The sequence below is a fragment of the Mytilus edulis genome, chromosome 7 (genome assembly GCF_963676685.1).
Source record: "Mytilus edulis chromosome 7, xbMytEdul2.2, whole genome shotgun sequence".
NCBI lineage: Eukaryota > Metazoa > Mollusca > Bivalvia > Mytilida > Mytilidae > Mytilus > Mytilus edulis.
This window is the reverse complement of record NC_092350.1, coordinates 78,648,201-78,664,067: the sequence shown is the minus strand read 5'-3', so window position 1 is coordinate 78,664,067 and position 15,867 is coordinate 78,648,201. Positions and strand designations below refer to the sequence as shown.

At 31.9% G+C, this 15,867-nt stretch overlaps 1 protein-coding gene across 1 annotated transcript in view; it reads right to left on the bottom strand.

Moving 5' to 3' along the window:
- Positions 1-222: 222 nt before the first annotated feature.
- Positions 223-15,867, bottom strand: part of LOC139482336 (dihydrolipoyllysine-residue acetyltransferase component of pyruvate dehydrogenase complex-like) — a 28,272-nt gene continuing 12,627 nt past the window's right edge. The window contains exons 4-11 of the mRNA XM_071266177.1: positions 13,482-13,660; positions 12,705-12,809; positions 10,209-10,410; positions 9,434-9,509; positions 6,636-6,697; positions 4,734-4,892; positions 2,027-2,091; positions 223-1,219 (exon numbers count right to left, since the gene is read on the bottom strand). Of these exons, the coding sequence (XP_071122278.1) occupies positions 940-1,219; positions 2,027-2,091; positions 4,734-4,892; positions 6,636-6,697; positions 9,434-9,509; positions 10,209-10,410; positions 12,705-12,809; positions 13,482-13,660 (1,128 nt within the window). The 3' untranslated portion in view covers positions 223-939. The remainder of the gene's footprint in view (positions 1,220-2,026; positions 2,092-4,733; positions 4,893-6,635; positions 6,698-9,433; positions 9,510-10,208; positions 10,411-12,704; positions 12,810-13,481; positions 13,661-15,867) is intronic.

The window sequence follows — 15,867 nt, the reverse complement described above, 5'->3', positions numbered from 1 at the left end:
ATATATTTGAGGTTCATATAGTCTTCAGGAAATACTGGATCCATTATTTCACTGCTGTGGTATGCAGACTGTTTTTTCTTCTTTCTTTTGGCCTAGGAGACCTTAATGTTTTGTTTTAAATTATAATGTATCTGCATTTTAATCTGTTTTATACGAATTTTTTTCTAAAACATTTATTCTATTGGAACTTTTTCTCAATCATCAATAGGATAATCACTAATGTTCATGATGTATTATAATTTATTGGTTAACAATAAAACAATTCATTAGTTACAATTTTAAAATTTGATAACTTTGTTACAATATGCAACTAATTCTGAATTCAATCTAAGAAAACAAGCATATCTAATGCATTCTCATTGCAGAATTTCATAAAAATTGCAGCCAAACAAGGGACATTACCACAAACTATCCTATATTAATATAAACTGTCTGTTTATCAGAAAAACTTTATCTAAGACACTTTGTCAATTATCTTCCGTACAATCGCTTTTCTTGGAATCATTGAAAATATGTTTATCACACTATATGACAGATAAATGAAAACCATGATCTTTTTGTGAGCTGAGATATTGAGGCAGCTGCTATCTTGGGAGAATAGGAAGGGACTTTCAAAATATCCCTACAACCAAGAACCATTTTTTATATAATTTGCATAATGGTAATGTACGGATACTAAAAAAAGACCCTTGACACACATTCAATGATTAGACTTCCCTTCCTACCCTACCACATACATTTAAATGGAATAACCCGTAGCAATGAAAGATCATAAAGTTATTATCTCAACAAAGTAACAATAGATTTTCTGTCAGCATTCTAATTTCACATATTATCAGCTTCCAAAAAACACAATTCTAGGACATGATAACCTATTGACTGTCAGTATATAATTGTATCCTTTTTTATTTCTTCCATTTACTTCAAATATATTCAGATCTAGTATGAACCAGCTACTTTAAGTGTTGATGATAATGAACTTCCAACAATCATTAAACTAGGACTCTCCATTACTTCTTTAAAAACTTCTAAAAATTGTGAAGCGTTTGTTTCATCAATAGCACGACTATCATAAGACACTGTGACTGTCATATTAGTCTGAGGTTGTCCATCTTGACCAGCTACAAGACGTGATGACCCAATGGCCATAATAGCAGTCTGTGGGGGATTAATAACTGCAGTAAATTCACTAATTCCAAACATTCCTAAATTTGAAATTCTGAAAAAAAGAAAGAAAAAAAGATGTCATTAATTCCATTGCAAAAATTTGTAATCTTGTAGTGAATCACAGAGGTGGATATTTGCAATAATATGTTACGTCTATTAAAACATGGATACAAATGGAAATTCTGCGGATAGGAACATTAGTGAAACTGTCCTCACAACCATGAGAATTGTCAACAAAAAGAAGATGACAGGAAGTGTAATGAATCCTAGAGGTGCTCCTACTCTCAGGAGAAGTATATCTCCTTAGCCGGAAGTGATATCTTCCAATTTGGAGTTTCTTATTCTAACCCATGGTCTATGTCGGATGTGTGTTACACAGCTCCTACAAGAAGTCTAGATAATATATAGAAGCCACGCTAATCTGACAGTTATTGTTGGTAAGTTATTAGCAAGCCCACACAAACACTTCAATCTAAATATAGAAAAAACTTAGGTACTGTAAATTCAGATATTATTGCGATGTTTTATTATTGCGAAAAAATGAGACAGGTTCAAAATCTCAAAGATATAAAATTACATCTAGATTTTTTTATATGATATAAATAGTATTTTAGTCTAAATGACAAAATCACAATAATAAATACACGCAAATAGGAATTTAAAGTAACTAATGCATACTTGTTATTGTCATTATAACAACACCTTGCAATGTAACTATATAAATAAAAAAAAAATATCTGTTTTGCCATGATGTTGTCAGTATGTATTTAAACTGACCATCCAACAGTTTATTTTCTAAATGACAAAATAAAAGCTTGTGTCTTGAAATCCTAAAATCTTTACTTAAAATCAAACTTACGTAAAAGTTCCACCCTGAAACTCATGCAGCTGTAGTTTTCCTTCTCTTGCTCTGACTGCTAAATCCTACAATAACAATGATTGGTCAATTATTGAAGATAATAACCTCAATTTAGTGTTAGATTTTCTATACAGAAAACATAATGCCCTCTTCTATAAATGTAGGTAGAATCTATGTTTTCTTGCAGGGTATTTAAGTCTTTTAAAGTACTACATTTCTTCTTGATGTGTTCATAGTCCAACACTATGAGTGCTTTGATTTCATTGATAGTGTTGAAAACCTCTTTTCTCTAATTTTTGTGCTATTTTCACATTTCCTGACCGGTGTGAGAAAAATATTTCTCCTCACTAGTGAAAAATCTGTTCTCGGCAAATGATTAGTTGAAATTTGATTATGACGTCTAAATGTTTTGTTTTCTTCTGAATTTTCCTATTGTGACGTCATGAAAAAAGGCGACCATGCCTGATGACGTCGCATATAAAGAACACAAGTTTCTGAAAATCTTTGAAAAAGAAGGATAAAGATCATTAGAGAAACAGATTCCGACACTATAACTCGTGTATTACGATATTTCTCCACTCTCGACAGTTAAATTTTAGTTATTTAAAGAGCTCGGCAAGCCTCACGCTTTAAATAATAAAATTTAACTGTCGAGAGTGGAGAAATATCGTAATACACTTGTTGCAGTGTAGGAATCTATTTATCTCCTGCATTTTCAACTCATAATATTTTTAAACTTGTGGAAATCCTAATCATTTTAAAATTTGCATAGTTTTCAAAGATTAATAAACACCAGAGCAAATGTATGCATTCTTAAGAGGTGTTTGTGCATAGTAAATTATCAAAATAAAAGTTATGAATGAACAATTATCTTTATTTATTAATCCTGAAACCGGTATTTGATATACCATCCAGTATTTGATATACCATCCAGTATTTGATATACCATCCAGTATTTGATATACCATCCAGTATTTGATATATCATCCAGTATTTGATATACCATCCAGTATTTGATATACCATCCAGAATTTGATATACCATCCAGTATTTGATATGCCATCCAGTATTTGATATACCATCCAGTATTTGATATACCATCCAGAATTTGATATACCATCCAGTATTTGATATACCATCCAGAATTTGATATACCATCCAGTATTTCAGTTACACTACTTGAAGAATTTTTTCCTAATTCTATTAACTTTTTGGAATATTTTCTTCCATATTTCACTGATCACTAGGCATTTACTATATCCACAGTATTCTGTTTACTTTCCCATGATATATCTCCCAATTAAACAGGTGCAGAGTCTTTATATAAGATCCAGAATTCTGTATTTTTAATTATTTTCAAAATCATTCAAAACAATTTTTCATTGAATCTTTACAATTTTTGGGGAAAATTTTATTTATATTTAGATTCACTGTAACACTTGATTTCACTTTTTTCACAGTATTCAGTTTTAATTTCATTTCCAATATATATGTCCAAATTGAACAATATTAGATCCAGACCCAAAACTAGTTTGACCATGCAATTGTCCCTAGTTAAGAATTTGTCAAGGTTGACTGTAGGAGCCAATTACTCCCTCAAATTTAGAATGTTTGTGAAAGTAGGCCTACTCGGACAAAAAATAGTGCATTTGATGTCATTGTTTACTTAAACTAACCAACAAATTGGCAGAAATGAAACGTCTGGTGAAAGAGAAATATATTAAGACCATTTTGAGCTAAAATTTACTTGTTTATGAGTTTGCATTCAAAATTGAGGATTAATGCACTCCATAGTATACTAATTTAAGATTTCCAGAAAACCAGGGGTTATTTTTAGTGGTACCTCTATTCGGAAGACCTTTTCTTTTTTAAATGATTTTAAACATCTATTGAAAATTGGCATGTAGAAAGTTGATACATGTACGATTCAGGATTTACCTGGTTTCTATAAAGTTAAACTTAAGGTAAAATATGTAGAAAGCTGTGAAAATTGTAAAATTTGGGTGAACAGATAGGCACTTTTAATTGGTGGTATGACACCTGTAGTCACTTCTTATTCTTTAAAGAAAACGTGATAAAGGCAGAACTTTGGTACTCTTGGATAATAGGTTAGACTCTAGCAATTTAGTTATTAAAGTATATATAGTACAAACAATTTCTATCATTGAGGTTAGATCTTAGACATCCTCCTAGATGTGTTGTTGAAAAGAAGATCAAAATAATTATAATTTTTTTTTTAAATATCTCGCATTGCACAAAAACAATGCACAAAATTTTAAATTAAAATGAAATCTAAAATTGGAGAATTCTATTGTTTTTCCAGGGGTCAAATAGTGTCTTCTTTCTGCTTAGTTTTAAGTCTTGTTACTCTGTTACCTTTATAGAACTAGATATTCTTTCTGCTTAGTTTTAAGTCTTGTTACTCTGTTACCTTTATAGAACTAGATATTCTTTCTGCTTAGTTTTAAGTCTTGTTACTCTGTTACCTTTATAGAACTAGATATTCTTTCTGCTTAGTTTTAAGTCTTGTTACTCTGTTACCTTTATAGAACTAGATATTCTTTCTGCTTAGTTTTAAGTCTTGTTACTCTGTTACCTTTATAGAACTAGATATTCTTTCTGCTTAGTTTTAAGTCTTGTTACTCTTGTTACCTTTATAGAACTAGATATTCTTTCTGCTTAGTTTTAAGTCTTGTTACTCTGTTACCTTTATAGAACTAGATATTTCATCCACTGCTAGATATGCTGCATTCTTTATAATTGGAGTGATGAGGCCCTGGTCAGTTGCCACAGCAACACTTATATCAACATTACTAGACATTTTCACTTCCTCTCCGTGCCAAACAGCATTCAGTGCTGGAACTCTCTGTAATTATAAGTTTGAAATGTTATTATTTATAAAAGGTTTGTAAGTACATGGCCATAAAATCAAAGAGTTGCATGCATTGACCCCTACCGGTTAAAAAGTAGATATACTGGAACAAAATGCTAACTAATCTATAACTTGTCATGGAGAAAACTATATAACAAATATCAAGTCAATATCTTCAAGCATTACGAAAACAAGAATGTGTCCAAAGAACATGGATGCCCCTCTCGCACTATCATTTTCTATGTTCAATGGACCGTGAAATTGGCATTAAAATTAGAAATATCATATCTTAGGGAACATGTGTACTAAGTTTCAAGTTGATTGGACTTCAACTTCATCAAAAAACTACTTTGACCAAAAACTTTAAACCGAAACTTGCATGATCATTTTCTATGTTCTGTGGACTGTATAATTGGAATCCAAAGTCTAACTTGGCTTTGAAATTAGATAGATCATATCATAAGGAACATGTGTACTAAGTTTCAAGTTGATTGAACTTCAACTTCATCAAAAACTACTTTGACCAAAAACTTTAACCTGAAGTGGGACAGACAAACAGATGGACTCACAGACCAGACAACATAATGCCCCTCTATTATTGTAGGTGGGGCAAAAAAAGTGTGGAAAACTGATTTTTGAGTGAATTTTCTAAGTTTAAGGACCATAACTCTGAACAAAATCATCATACCGGAACAAAATTTGAACTTGATCTGTAACTTGTCCCAATAAAACAATGTTCCAATTATCTTCAAGCAAGGACCAAAACTCTACACATAATTATCAGACTGGAACAACATCTCCACAAATAAGTGTGGAAACTGGATCTGCCAAACTGACAAATGGACAGAAAGACAGAAGAACAGAGTGAAAACCATAAGTTCCCTTTGACTTCATCAGTAGGGGACTAATAATTGAATCCACTGTAAATCAGAAAATTTACAGAATGGTCACAGTGCAAAATTCTATGAGTACCCTTTTTTGATAAGGACAAGGATAATATTGCTTTATGCACATACTCAGATAGTTTTCTACAACAGTTTCATCAACATCTACATGTATCTAACTATTTAGGAGGAGATGCATTTAAAAGAATATTAACTCATATTGCAATATTGAGGTAAGTAAATCAATTATCTCCCCTGTAACAAGTTAAACAATATGTGTATTCCTTTTTGCATAATGATATAACTGAATAGTGTTCTAAATATGTGTAATGTTTCAGTGGTATCAGTTGAGCAATTGCAGAGGAGCTACATTTTGATGGACTGATTGATAGACAACTGCTGACAAAATGTCTAGTTATTCTCTTTTTACCATAGTACTGGAGAAAAATGGGATGAATATGTTAGGTTCATTTAACACACATTAAAATTCAAAGTATCACTGTGGGCTTTTCCAAAATTAATTGTATAGGGTGGGGCTGGAAGGAAGGCACTTTTATTAAAATTTAATGGGTGGTGGTCATTTAAGAAAGATTGTTTGACATTTAAATGAAATATCCAATTTAAAATGTATGCATGGTGGGGTAAAAAAAGAAGTGTCTTCCTTCCACCCCCCCTAATTCATTTATTTTTGGAACAGCCCTGAACAGGAAGTGGTGTCTGACAGATCTGAAAATTGTTATTTATATAACAACTGGTCAAGCTGTCAAGCTGCTGACCAAATCTACAGTTCAACAGTGCCTGATAAAATTATGTTGACAAAAGGCTAACATTTAAACAATACACAGTGTCTTACCTGTAAAGCTATAGCTGATGCCTTTATTATAAAATCATTCATTGATACTTTAATGCCTTCACCTATAAATAATCATACTTATTACAAATTTTGTAAGTTTATACAGTAGAATCAATGAAGTGGTTTGTGAAAGAATTTGACCTAATCTATCATTTTAAAACAAACTTATAATTAGGTCTTTCCACATTTCCACAATTTTGCTGACGGTGCTTTGTGCTTTTATGACAAAATTATTTCACCAATTTGCTAGTTATATCCTCAGAATCTTAAAAATAATTTTGACCGAAGCAGTCCAGAGAGTTATTTCCCCTTTTGTATTTTAAATAAGAAAAATGCAAATGTAACTGGCTTACCAGAAGGGATAGAGACATAGTGTCTTTTGAATTGAGGGTCAAAGATAAAACTGACATTCTTCATTTTGAACTTTGCAGTAGATTAATATTTATAGGACATAAAGCTGTAGGAACTTTTGCATTTGATTAGTAGATATATGGGCTTGAAAATGTCAACCAGAAGTTACTTTTTTAAAACCGTAAGTAGCAATTTATCTTCCTTACCTAAGGCAAAATTATATGAAACTATATATTTTCAGAATCAGAATAAAGTAAGATATTATTTGACAAGATAACTTTGATTTAACCAGAAGTGGCTAATTATCTCCCTTAATTGATAAAAAAAAGTGCCTAAAACATTGTATTTTCAAAATCAGTGTGTGATAAGCTATCATTTAATAGATATAGGAAGATGTGGTGTGAGTGCCAATGAGACAACTCTCCATCCAAATAACAATTTTAAAAAAAGGAAACCATTATAGGTCAATGTACGGCCTTCAACACGGAGCCTTGGCTCACACCGCACAACAAGCTATAAAAAAGGGCCTGAAAATTACTAGTGTAAAACCATTCAATTGGGAAGACCAAGGTCTAATCTATATAAAAAAAAAAGAGAAACGAGAAACATGTATAAATTACATAACCAAACGACAACTACTGTACATCAGATTCCTGACTAAGGACAGGTGCAAACATTTGCAGCAGAATTAAACGTTTTAATGGATCCAAACCTTCTCCCTTTTTCTGAAACAATAGCATAACATCACACCATAGAAAAACACACGATAAAATATCAATTGGCAGGCTTAACTCAATCAAAAAACGTAAATTAATAGCCTATACATATTGTTTATCAAATTTTCATACCTTTAGTGAATTTGAGTGGAAAGACCATCAATTGTGTATAATTTATGAATGTTATTATGTTTTGGAACTGTTCATATTTTTTCTTACATTTACGAGTACAGATATAATTACTTCCCTGTTGAAAACTGTAGTTTCTTTTGAATAACATAAACAGGGTCTGTTCTGTGGGTCAAAAATGATTTATCTTAATTAATCTAAATTAATACTTTTTTCAATTAGGGCTCTACATTAAGGATGCGGAAGCGTTATATTAATTAAGTTTTTACTTTTTCTGTCAGATTGTCCGTCTAGAAATTTTGTATACCTGAAAATGAAAAAAGGATTGGTTGAAAAAACATATAATTTTGCCTTGTTGTACTTCATAAGAAGCTTAAGTTTTATTGAGAATATTGGCAAATCAATTCTGGATTATTTTTTTTAGTGTTTGTTAGGAAAACCTTTTTTTTTCTTTTTTTACTTAAAGCAAAATACACGAGAAGTATGGGCTTAGGAAGTTGATGGAATAATTAATACTAGGTAGATAGAAAAGTATGGGCTAAGGAAGTTGATGGAATAATTAATACTACGTAGATAGAAAAGTATGGGCTAAGGAAGTTGATGGAATAATTATAATACTAGGTAGATATGCAAACAATAAAGTTTTTTGTTTTAGGATTTAAATGAAAATTTACCAAAATTTACAATGTATGATTTTAACTTGCACACAAAACAATTATTAAAAAGAGTCTGGTTAATTTCTTTGATCTGGAATAATAGATGAAAATATTTTCTTTACATCCACTGACATCAATTTATTATCATTTCAGTAAGAATTATGCTCAAACTATTCCAGTGACTGTCTTGAGTTTGCAGTGATGTGTAAACTTTTGTTTGTGTTGATGGGATCAGCCTATGAGATAAAGAACATCAATTAAAGCCCTATTCCTTTATTTTGGGTCATGTTAAGGGCATATGATACAGTTACAGGGGAGGTAATGACTTTGCTAAGGTAAATTGGTATTTTCGCGACGTCAAACTATAACTTATCTGGAAAAGATTCAGTTTTCGAATGATTTTTATCATTCAAACTTATTTAACTTGAAAACGAGTTCATGGACCCATTTTTCTTAAAATGACATTTGGTTTGAATACGCGGGAAGATGATGTGTGCCAATTTTCATGAAAATGTAAATAGTGCAATTTTTTTAAATTTGATAAATATACAGCAAAAAATTATGTTTTTTTTCTGAATAAAAAATGTATACATTTTGAAGATACTTATAAAATACAGAAATTACAAATAACTTATCAAAAAACAATTTGTGTTTATCTTTCAAAACAAAAAGTTATGTCTTTCTTTCGATAGGGAAAATAAGGCGACAAATCCAAATTTTGGGCAAATATACAAATTTCAACCTTGTTTTACTCAAAAAGTAGCACATGAAGGTATATTTTTTATTACATATTTGATTTAATCAGGTAAAAAATAGTATATGGAAATTTTTATCAAAATGTAAATACATGATCAAAACTGTATCGTATGTCCTTCAGTGTATTTGTAGGTTAAAGTGCTGTACACCTTATTTCTTTTCCCTAATACTAATTCACTCATAGAATTACCTAATAACTGTTTCCTTAGATCAGAAACTGCTTTTATATTGCTCTCTATTGAAATATATGAATGTGGTATTGTCATCTGAAATATACAATTGTTAATTTAAATAATTTTAACCGGAATATATGCCAATGTCAATTAAGTAATGTTTAACAGGAATAAATTTCCATTTTCATAACTTAAGGTGGTACCCAACACCTTGACTAAAATTTATTTGGCTCGTTTAATTTTCATAAAATTTTGACAAAATATTTACTTTGACCCTTTGACAAAAATATAAAAATTTTAAAAAATTGAACCAACTAATTTATCAGAAAAATTACACTGGTTATATAGCAGTTTGACAAACACTAATTTTGATCATTGAGAAGCTTAATATTCCCTTAACAACACGACGTTATTAAAACGTTTAGCTGATTTTACAGAGTTATCTCCCTGTAGTGTTAGGTACCACCTTAAATGATTTCTTACAGGAATACAGAAGCTAAGATATATGTGGGGGAAAGTTCCATGTTCAGAAGGTATCATTATTAAAATTAAAATTATTGTCAAACAGAAAGGGAATGCCGGGCAAAATTGAAAACTGCTTACTGGTACACAGTACAATTAATTATAATAAATGTACAGATCAAATTGGATCATACAGATACTTGGTTATATGTGACAACAGTTTGGGAAAACTTAATATATGAAACCAATTACTTTACTTAATTTATATAGCCCATTACTTTACTTAATTTATATAGCCCATTACTTTACTTAATTTATATAGCCCATTACTTTAGATTCAGTGAGTCGCCTGGCTATTGTTCTTCTCATGTTAGTTAACGGAATATCTATAAACTCCTCCTCTTCTCCAGGAACAAACACAGTAGTAGTAGGCTGGCTCGTTTGGATAACTTCCTCTTTCGTAGGTGTATTTGAGACGGCCCCAAGATCTTGCTTGGACAAACTATTAGATTTAACATATTTCAGTATGTCCCTGAAATTAAGATATAGATCATATTTATAAATCTTATTTGAGATATTAAAGAAAAGCAAAGACCAATTAAATTACAAATAAACTACCTCACGAGCACAGCTGGATACGACAAAGTCCAATCATGAACAGTTGGGGCAAAAATGGACACAGTCTTCAAGCTTGATACAGATCTGAATGTGGATTAATTGTAGTTAATAATTTTGACACATATTAGGTTTCTGACACAGAATAAATGTAGTAGAAGAACTTATATTTGGTTAAATGATTTGAATTTATATTTTATTTGTTTTTTGTGCAATGCACTGTGCACTAGTATTGTGCTGTTGTGCATTACTTAGTAAATCTGTTTTCACACTATGTACAAAGAATAAGAAATGCAATCCCCCCCCCCCCCCATTTTTCTTTGGAAAATTAACTATTTCTTAAATCTTGCAGAAATAAAATTTGGAAAATTTTCTTTTAAATTGTTCAATCTTAATAATAAAATAATGTCCCCCCCCCATAAAAAAAATAAAAAAAATATTTTATATATATCAGTATGGTCAGAGTAGGTATCAATGTACCAAATGAAAATCCATGGGCGCAGCCATCTTGGTGAAGGGAACATGACATAGAGAAGAAAAATGGTAAGTCTTTGTGATTGGTTGTTATATTAAATGGATATTTTTTTCTGGAAAGCCTCTTTAGTATGACTACAGATAAGCATAGTTTTCTTGTAAAATAATTTACATAGGAATTATTAGAATTTTTTTTACTAGTTGAGGTGAAGTGCTAAAAATCAGTGACATTTTTCTGCGCGATTGTCATGCGTTCTTGACAACCCCAAAATTCACCCGTAAAAGCCATGCGACCATATATTTTTTTGTGTTGTATTTTGATGACAATAAATTGTTCTTTCTTTTGATACCACTTTCAACCACAAAATTCTTTTATTTAGAAGTAACTAGATATCATTGAGATGGGAGCCATCTCTGTGGGCCCCGCTGTGAATAATGTGCATTAAAAAATTGTATCTTTACCATAGGACATGGGTTTGTCAACTGAAATCAAAGTTTTTGACCTTGACCTTTGACCTAAGAAGTTGTAAATAAATTATGACACACCCTTTGGTGTTGGTTTATAAACATGTCAAGTATAAACTTTGAAATGATAACGGTTCTCAAGATATAGAGCGGACACGATCTTTACCATAGGACATGGGGTTGTCAACTGAAACCAAAGTTTTTGACCTTGACCTTTGACCTAGGAAGTTGCACATAAATTATGACACACCCTTTGGTGTTGGTTTATATACATGTCAAGTATAAACTTTGAAATGATAACGGTTCTCAAGATATAGAGCGGACACAATCTTTACCATAGGACATGGGGTTGTCAACTGAAACCAAAGTTTTTGACCTTGAAGTTTGCCCTAGGCAGTCGTTCATAAATTATGACACACCCTCTGGTGTTGGTTCATATACATGTCAAGTATAAACTTTGAAATCATAACGGTTCTCAAGATATAGAGCGGACACGATCTTCACCACAGGACACAGGGTTGTCAACTGAAATTAAAGTTTTTGACCTTGACCTTTGACCTAGGAAGTTTTACATACATCATGACACACCCTCTGGTGTTGGTTAAAATGGATGTCAAGTTTAAACTTTGAAATCATAACGGTTCTCAAGATATAGAGCGGACACGATCTTCACCACAGGACACAGGGTTGTCAACTGAAACCAAAGTTTTTGACCTTGACCTTTGACCTAGGAAGTTTTACATACATCATGACACACCCTCTGGTGTTGGTTAAAATGGATGTCAAGTATAAACTTTGAAATCATAACGGTTTTTAAGATATAGAGCGGACACAAAGTTAAAGTGTTACGGACGGACGGACGGACGGACGGACATAGGACGGACGGACGGAAGGACAGACGGACGGACGGACAGACGGACGGACGGACGGACAGACTGATCACTATAGGGCGACCCGCCTTAGTCGGCGGGGCCCTAATTAAACAAAAGGCTAACATTGTCGGCAATGGAAAACTATTTAGTACTTTGTATTCAGTATGTTTCTGTGTGTAAGACAGAGTTGTTCCCCTTTTGTCAGTTTCTTGTATTTTTGTTTGTGACATCATCTTGGACTGATTTAAATGTAGAAAATGGAAGCAGATGTGTTTTCATCTGTCCATATATAATAGCCTCTATCCTTGCTACCCGAGTTATTCCCCAAGTCTGTAACAAAAAATAACTTGACAGATATTTCCTTAAATGGAGAGAAAACCAGAAACCTTAGAATACCCACCCTTTGAGAAGTCTACCATGTGGACCAGATGGTTGGACTGTTGCTGCTGTTATATTGTACTCTTCTAAAAGTTTCCTGACAGAAGGTCCTATAGGTATCTCTGTGCTGAAATATATAGATGCATTCATGTAATACATGGACAGTAGAACTTGCTTAATCCGACATACTGGGGGACCAGAAAAAATGTCTGTTTAAGCAGGGTGTTGGAATACTTAGGTTTTTTCTGCAAGGATATACCTATTTTGGGACCATGAAAATGTGTCGGTTAAAACAGGATGTAGGAATACTCAGGTGTCGAATTAGGCGGATTACACTGTACAATTAACTTTTTACTAAAGGAAATTTCATTTGTCCACATAAAACCACTTGTCAAAATTTTGATTAATTCCTTAGAAATGCTAAAAGAGTTATACTAAACTAACTTGAACCCTATACCTTAACCCTAACACTAGCAATAACCAGGCTAAACCCCAGCCATAAATGAATCTTAACCCTTAAGTAAAACATTTTTTATGTTAACTCCATGTATTGTTTTGTTAAATCAACATCAGGAATACAATTGAGTGCATGTCTTGAATTCATTAACTAGAGTTAACTCTGTATTAGCCATGGTGTATAAATATTAGAAAGCACTAAATATGGGTTAAACACCTTCTCTTGGTTCTGGATGAGTTTAAATCCATAAAAATAACTGCAAATTTAGTGTTGACACAGAAATATGTCTGTACTGTGAATTGCAACTGTAAAATGTATTATGATTTTGTATATCTAACTTACTGTGAAGTTTTAGTTGTTGTAGTGTGGTCTTCTGTTGATGTTGATTTTTCTAATGTGGTGATTGGTTCTGTCTGTGAACCAGACTCTACAGGTATCTCTGCTGTCCTCCAATCATCTCCTTCTTCTACCATCACAGCAATTAATGTGCCAATCTTTATGTCAGTAGTATTCTCAGGTTTCTGTAAGATGAATTGATTTGATCAATATTCAATCTGTATTTTCATTTTCTATAAGATTTAAAGATTTTTACCTTGGTTTAAATCTTACTTTTTATAGATTTTTTACTTTCTGCGAGATACGGTAATATTTGTATCCAGTCAAGAATTCAGATTTCAATTTTATATCATTCACACATATCTGAGAATATTTCTTTCAAATATCAATAATAAATCAAATAAACGATAAGGCTTTGAGGTTCAAAAGAATGAGAAATTTTTAGAATTGTAAATAAAGGTATAATTTCTGCATTTTTATCTGTTTTGTCAAAGTTTAGTTTTTCCACAAATGACTTCATAAGCAAAGTTATCATGACATGGTAATGAAAAAATTAACAAATTTAAAAATTAAAACCCCATAAAGGACAACATGGAATTGTTTGGACCTAAGCAGTCTGCACCAAACACTTTTTGTATTGAAAGGATTGACAGAGACCTTTCAGACATGTCCAGCCAGAAACACTAAATAATTTCAGGATAATTAAATTCTTAAACATGTTGTAAAGACGATATAAATTAACTAAATAAAAATGAAAATGAAACAACCTGGATAAGGAGGGAGAACATACACTGTTCCTTCATCAGATCTAGTTAAATAGTAGATTTGTAATTTGAACAAGCATGACATGAACCAACAGATCTATTCTATTGAAAGTTTTGTTTGATTATCTCCCTTGGATTCAGTTCTTTTTTTCCCCAGAAATTCAAGTCAATGGATCTAAAAAATAATGTAATGATCTACAAACTGACCCCCCTTTTATTACAAGAGGCTGTGTGAGTTAATTTGCACATTACTTATACCAACGTAACATATGTTACAGTTAATGGTATAGTTCATTTACATATAAATATTTGGTAGATGAGATTGGTAAATGTAAGTACAATTTTTGTGCACGAAGTGGGACGTCTCATGGTTTTAGAGGATTTCTTTCGTTTAAGCACATGACAGTTGTTTCAGAGGTTATATGCGGTTGGATTTCTTCTGGTCTTACCTTTTCAGCATGCCAACATTTCATTTTGTTTCAAATTGTTGTCTTATCGGTCAATGTTTACAAACTCCTGATGTACAAAATTCCATCGAGGATGTGTATTCGAAAGTTGACTTTGCACATGTGCGTACTTGGGTGAAAATAGAAGGAAACTTTCAGAGGCTCGATATAGGAAAATTCATCCTGATTCTATATTTGGTAATAGTTTTCAATGAAATGAAGTTTATTTGAGATTTATTTAACGGAAGTTGAACAATTTTGATAGTGCATTGAAGTAACATGTTGTTGGGATGAAAATACGACATTCTAATCCTTACCTAAGAGATGGCGAATTTCGCACTACTCTTAGCTGTAATCATGGGGACACCATAGGGATAGCTAAATTTTAGCAATTGCTATAGCTACAATAGCAGTCATATAGAAACAAGAGCGGGAGACTTATTCAAGGTTCTGGGATTTTGCAGTCAAAGAAGAAAGGACATACGACAAAAAAATACAGATATTCACAATAAGAAAAGGTACAGAGAAAATTGATTTTATTTAATATAAAAGCGAGATATATATATTTATAGCTTATTTAAGCTTTACAATTGCTTTACTGAGGTGATTCTCACAATTTATTACAACTACATTTATTAAGGAGAAACAAGCTATTCAGGACGAAATATTTATAATTTCAACATTCAAGAAAAGTTCTAGTCAGACATAATTCCGAAAAGTGAACATTTGCGTGTATCCATATACGGGGTTAATCCCGATATATTGATTTATCAAGACTCGAATATTTGGTACAAGGCAGAAAAGCCTGTTTTGAAAAGGTTGATTTAAGAAGTTAAAGTAAAGAAAATGACAACTTAAGAACAAATCATCTTTATTGTAACTCTTGGAAATCCAGTCATAAACAAGAATGTGTCCAAAGTACACGGATGCCCCACTCGCACTATCCTTTACCATGTTCCATGGACCGTGAAATTGGGGTCAAAAGTCTAATTTGGTATTAAAATTAGAAAGATTATACTATAGGGAACATATGTACTAAGTTTCAAGTTGATTGGACTTCAATTTTATCAAAAACTACCTTGACCAAAAACTTTAACCTGAAACTCCCACTTTCATTTTCTATGTTTAGTGGACCGTGAAATTGGGGTCAAAAGTCTAATTTGGCTTTAAAATTAAAAAGAT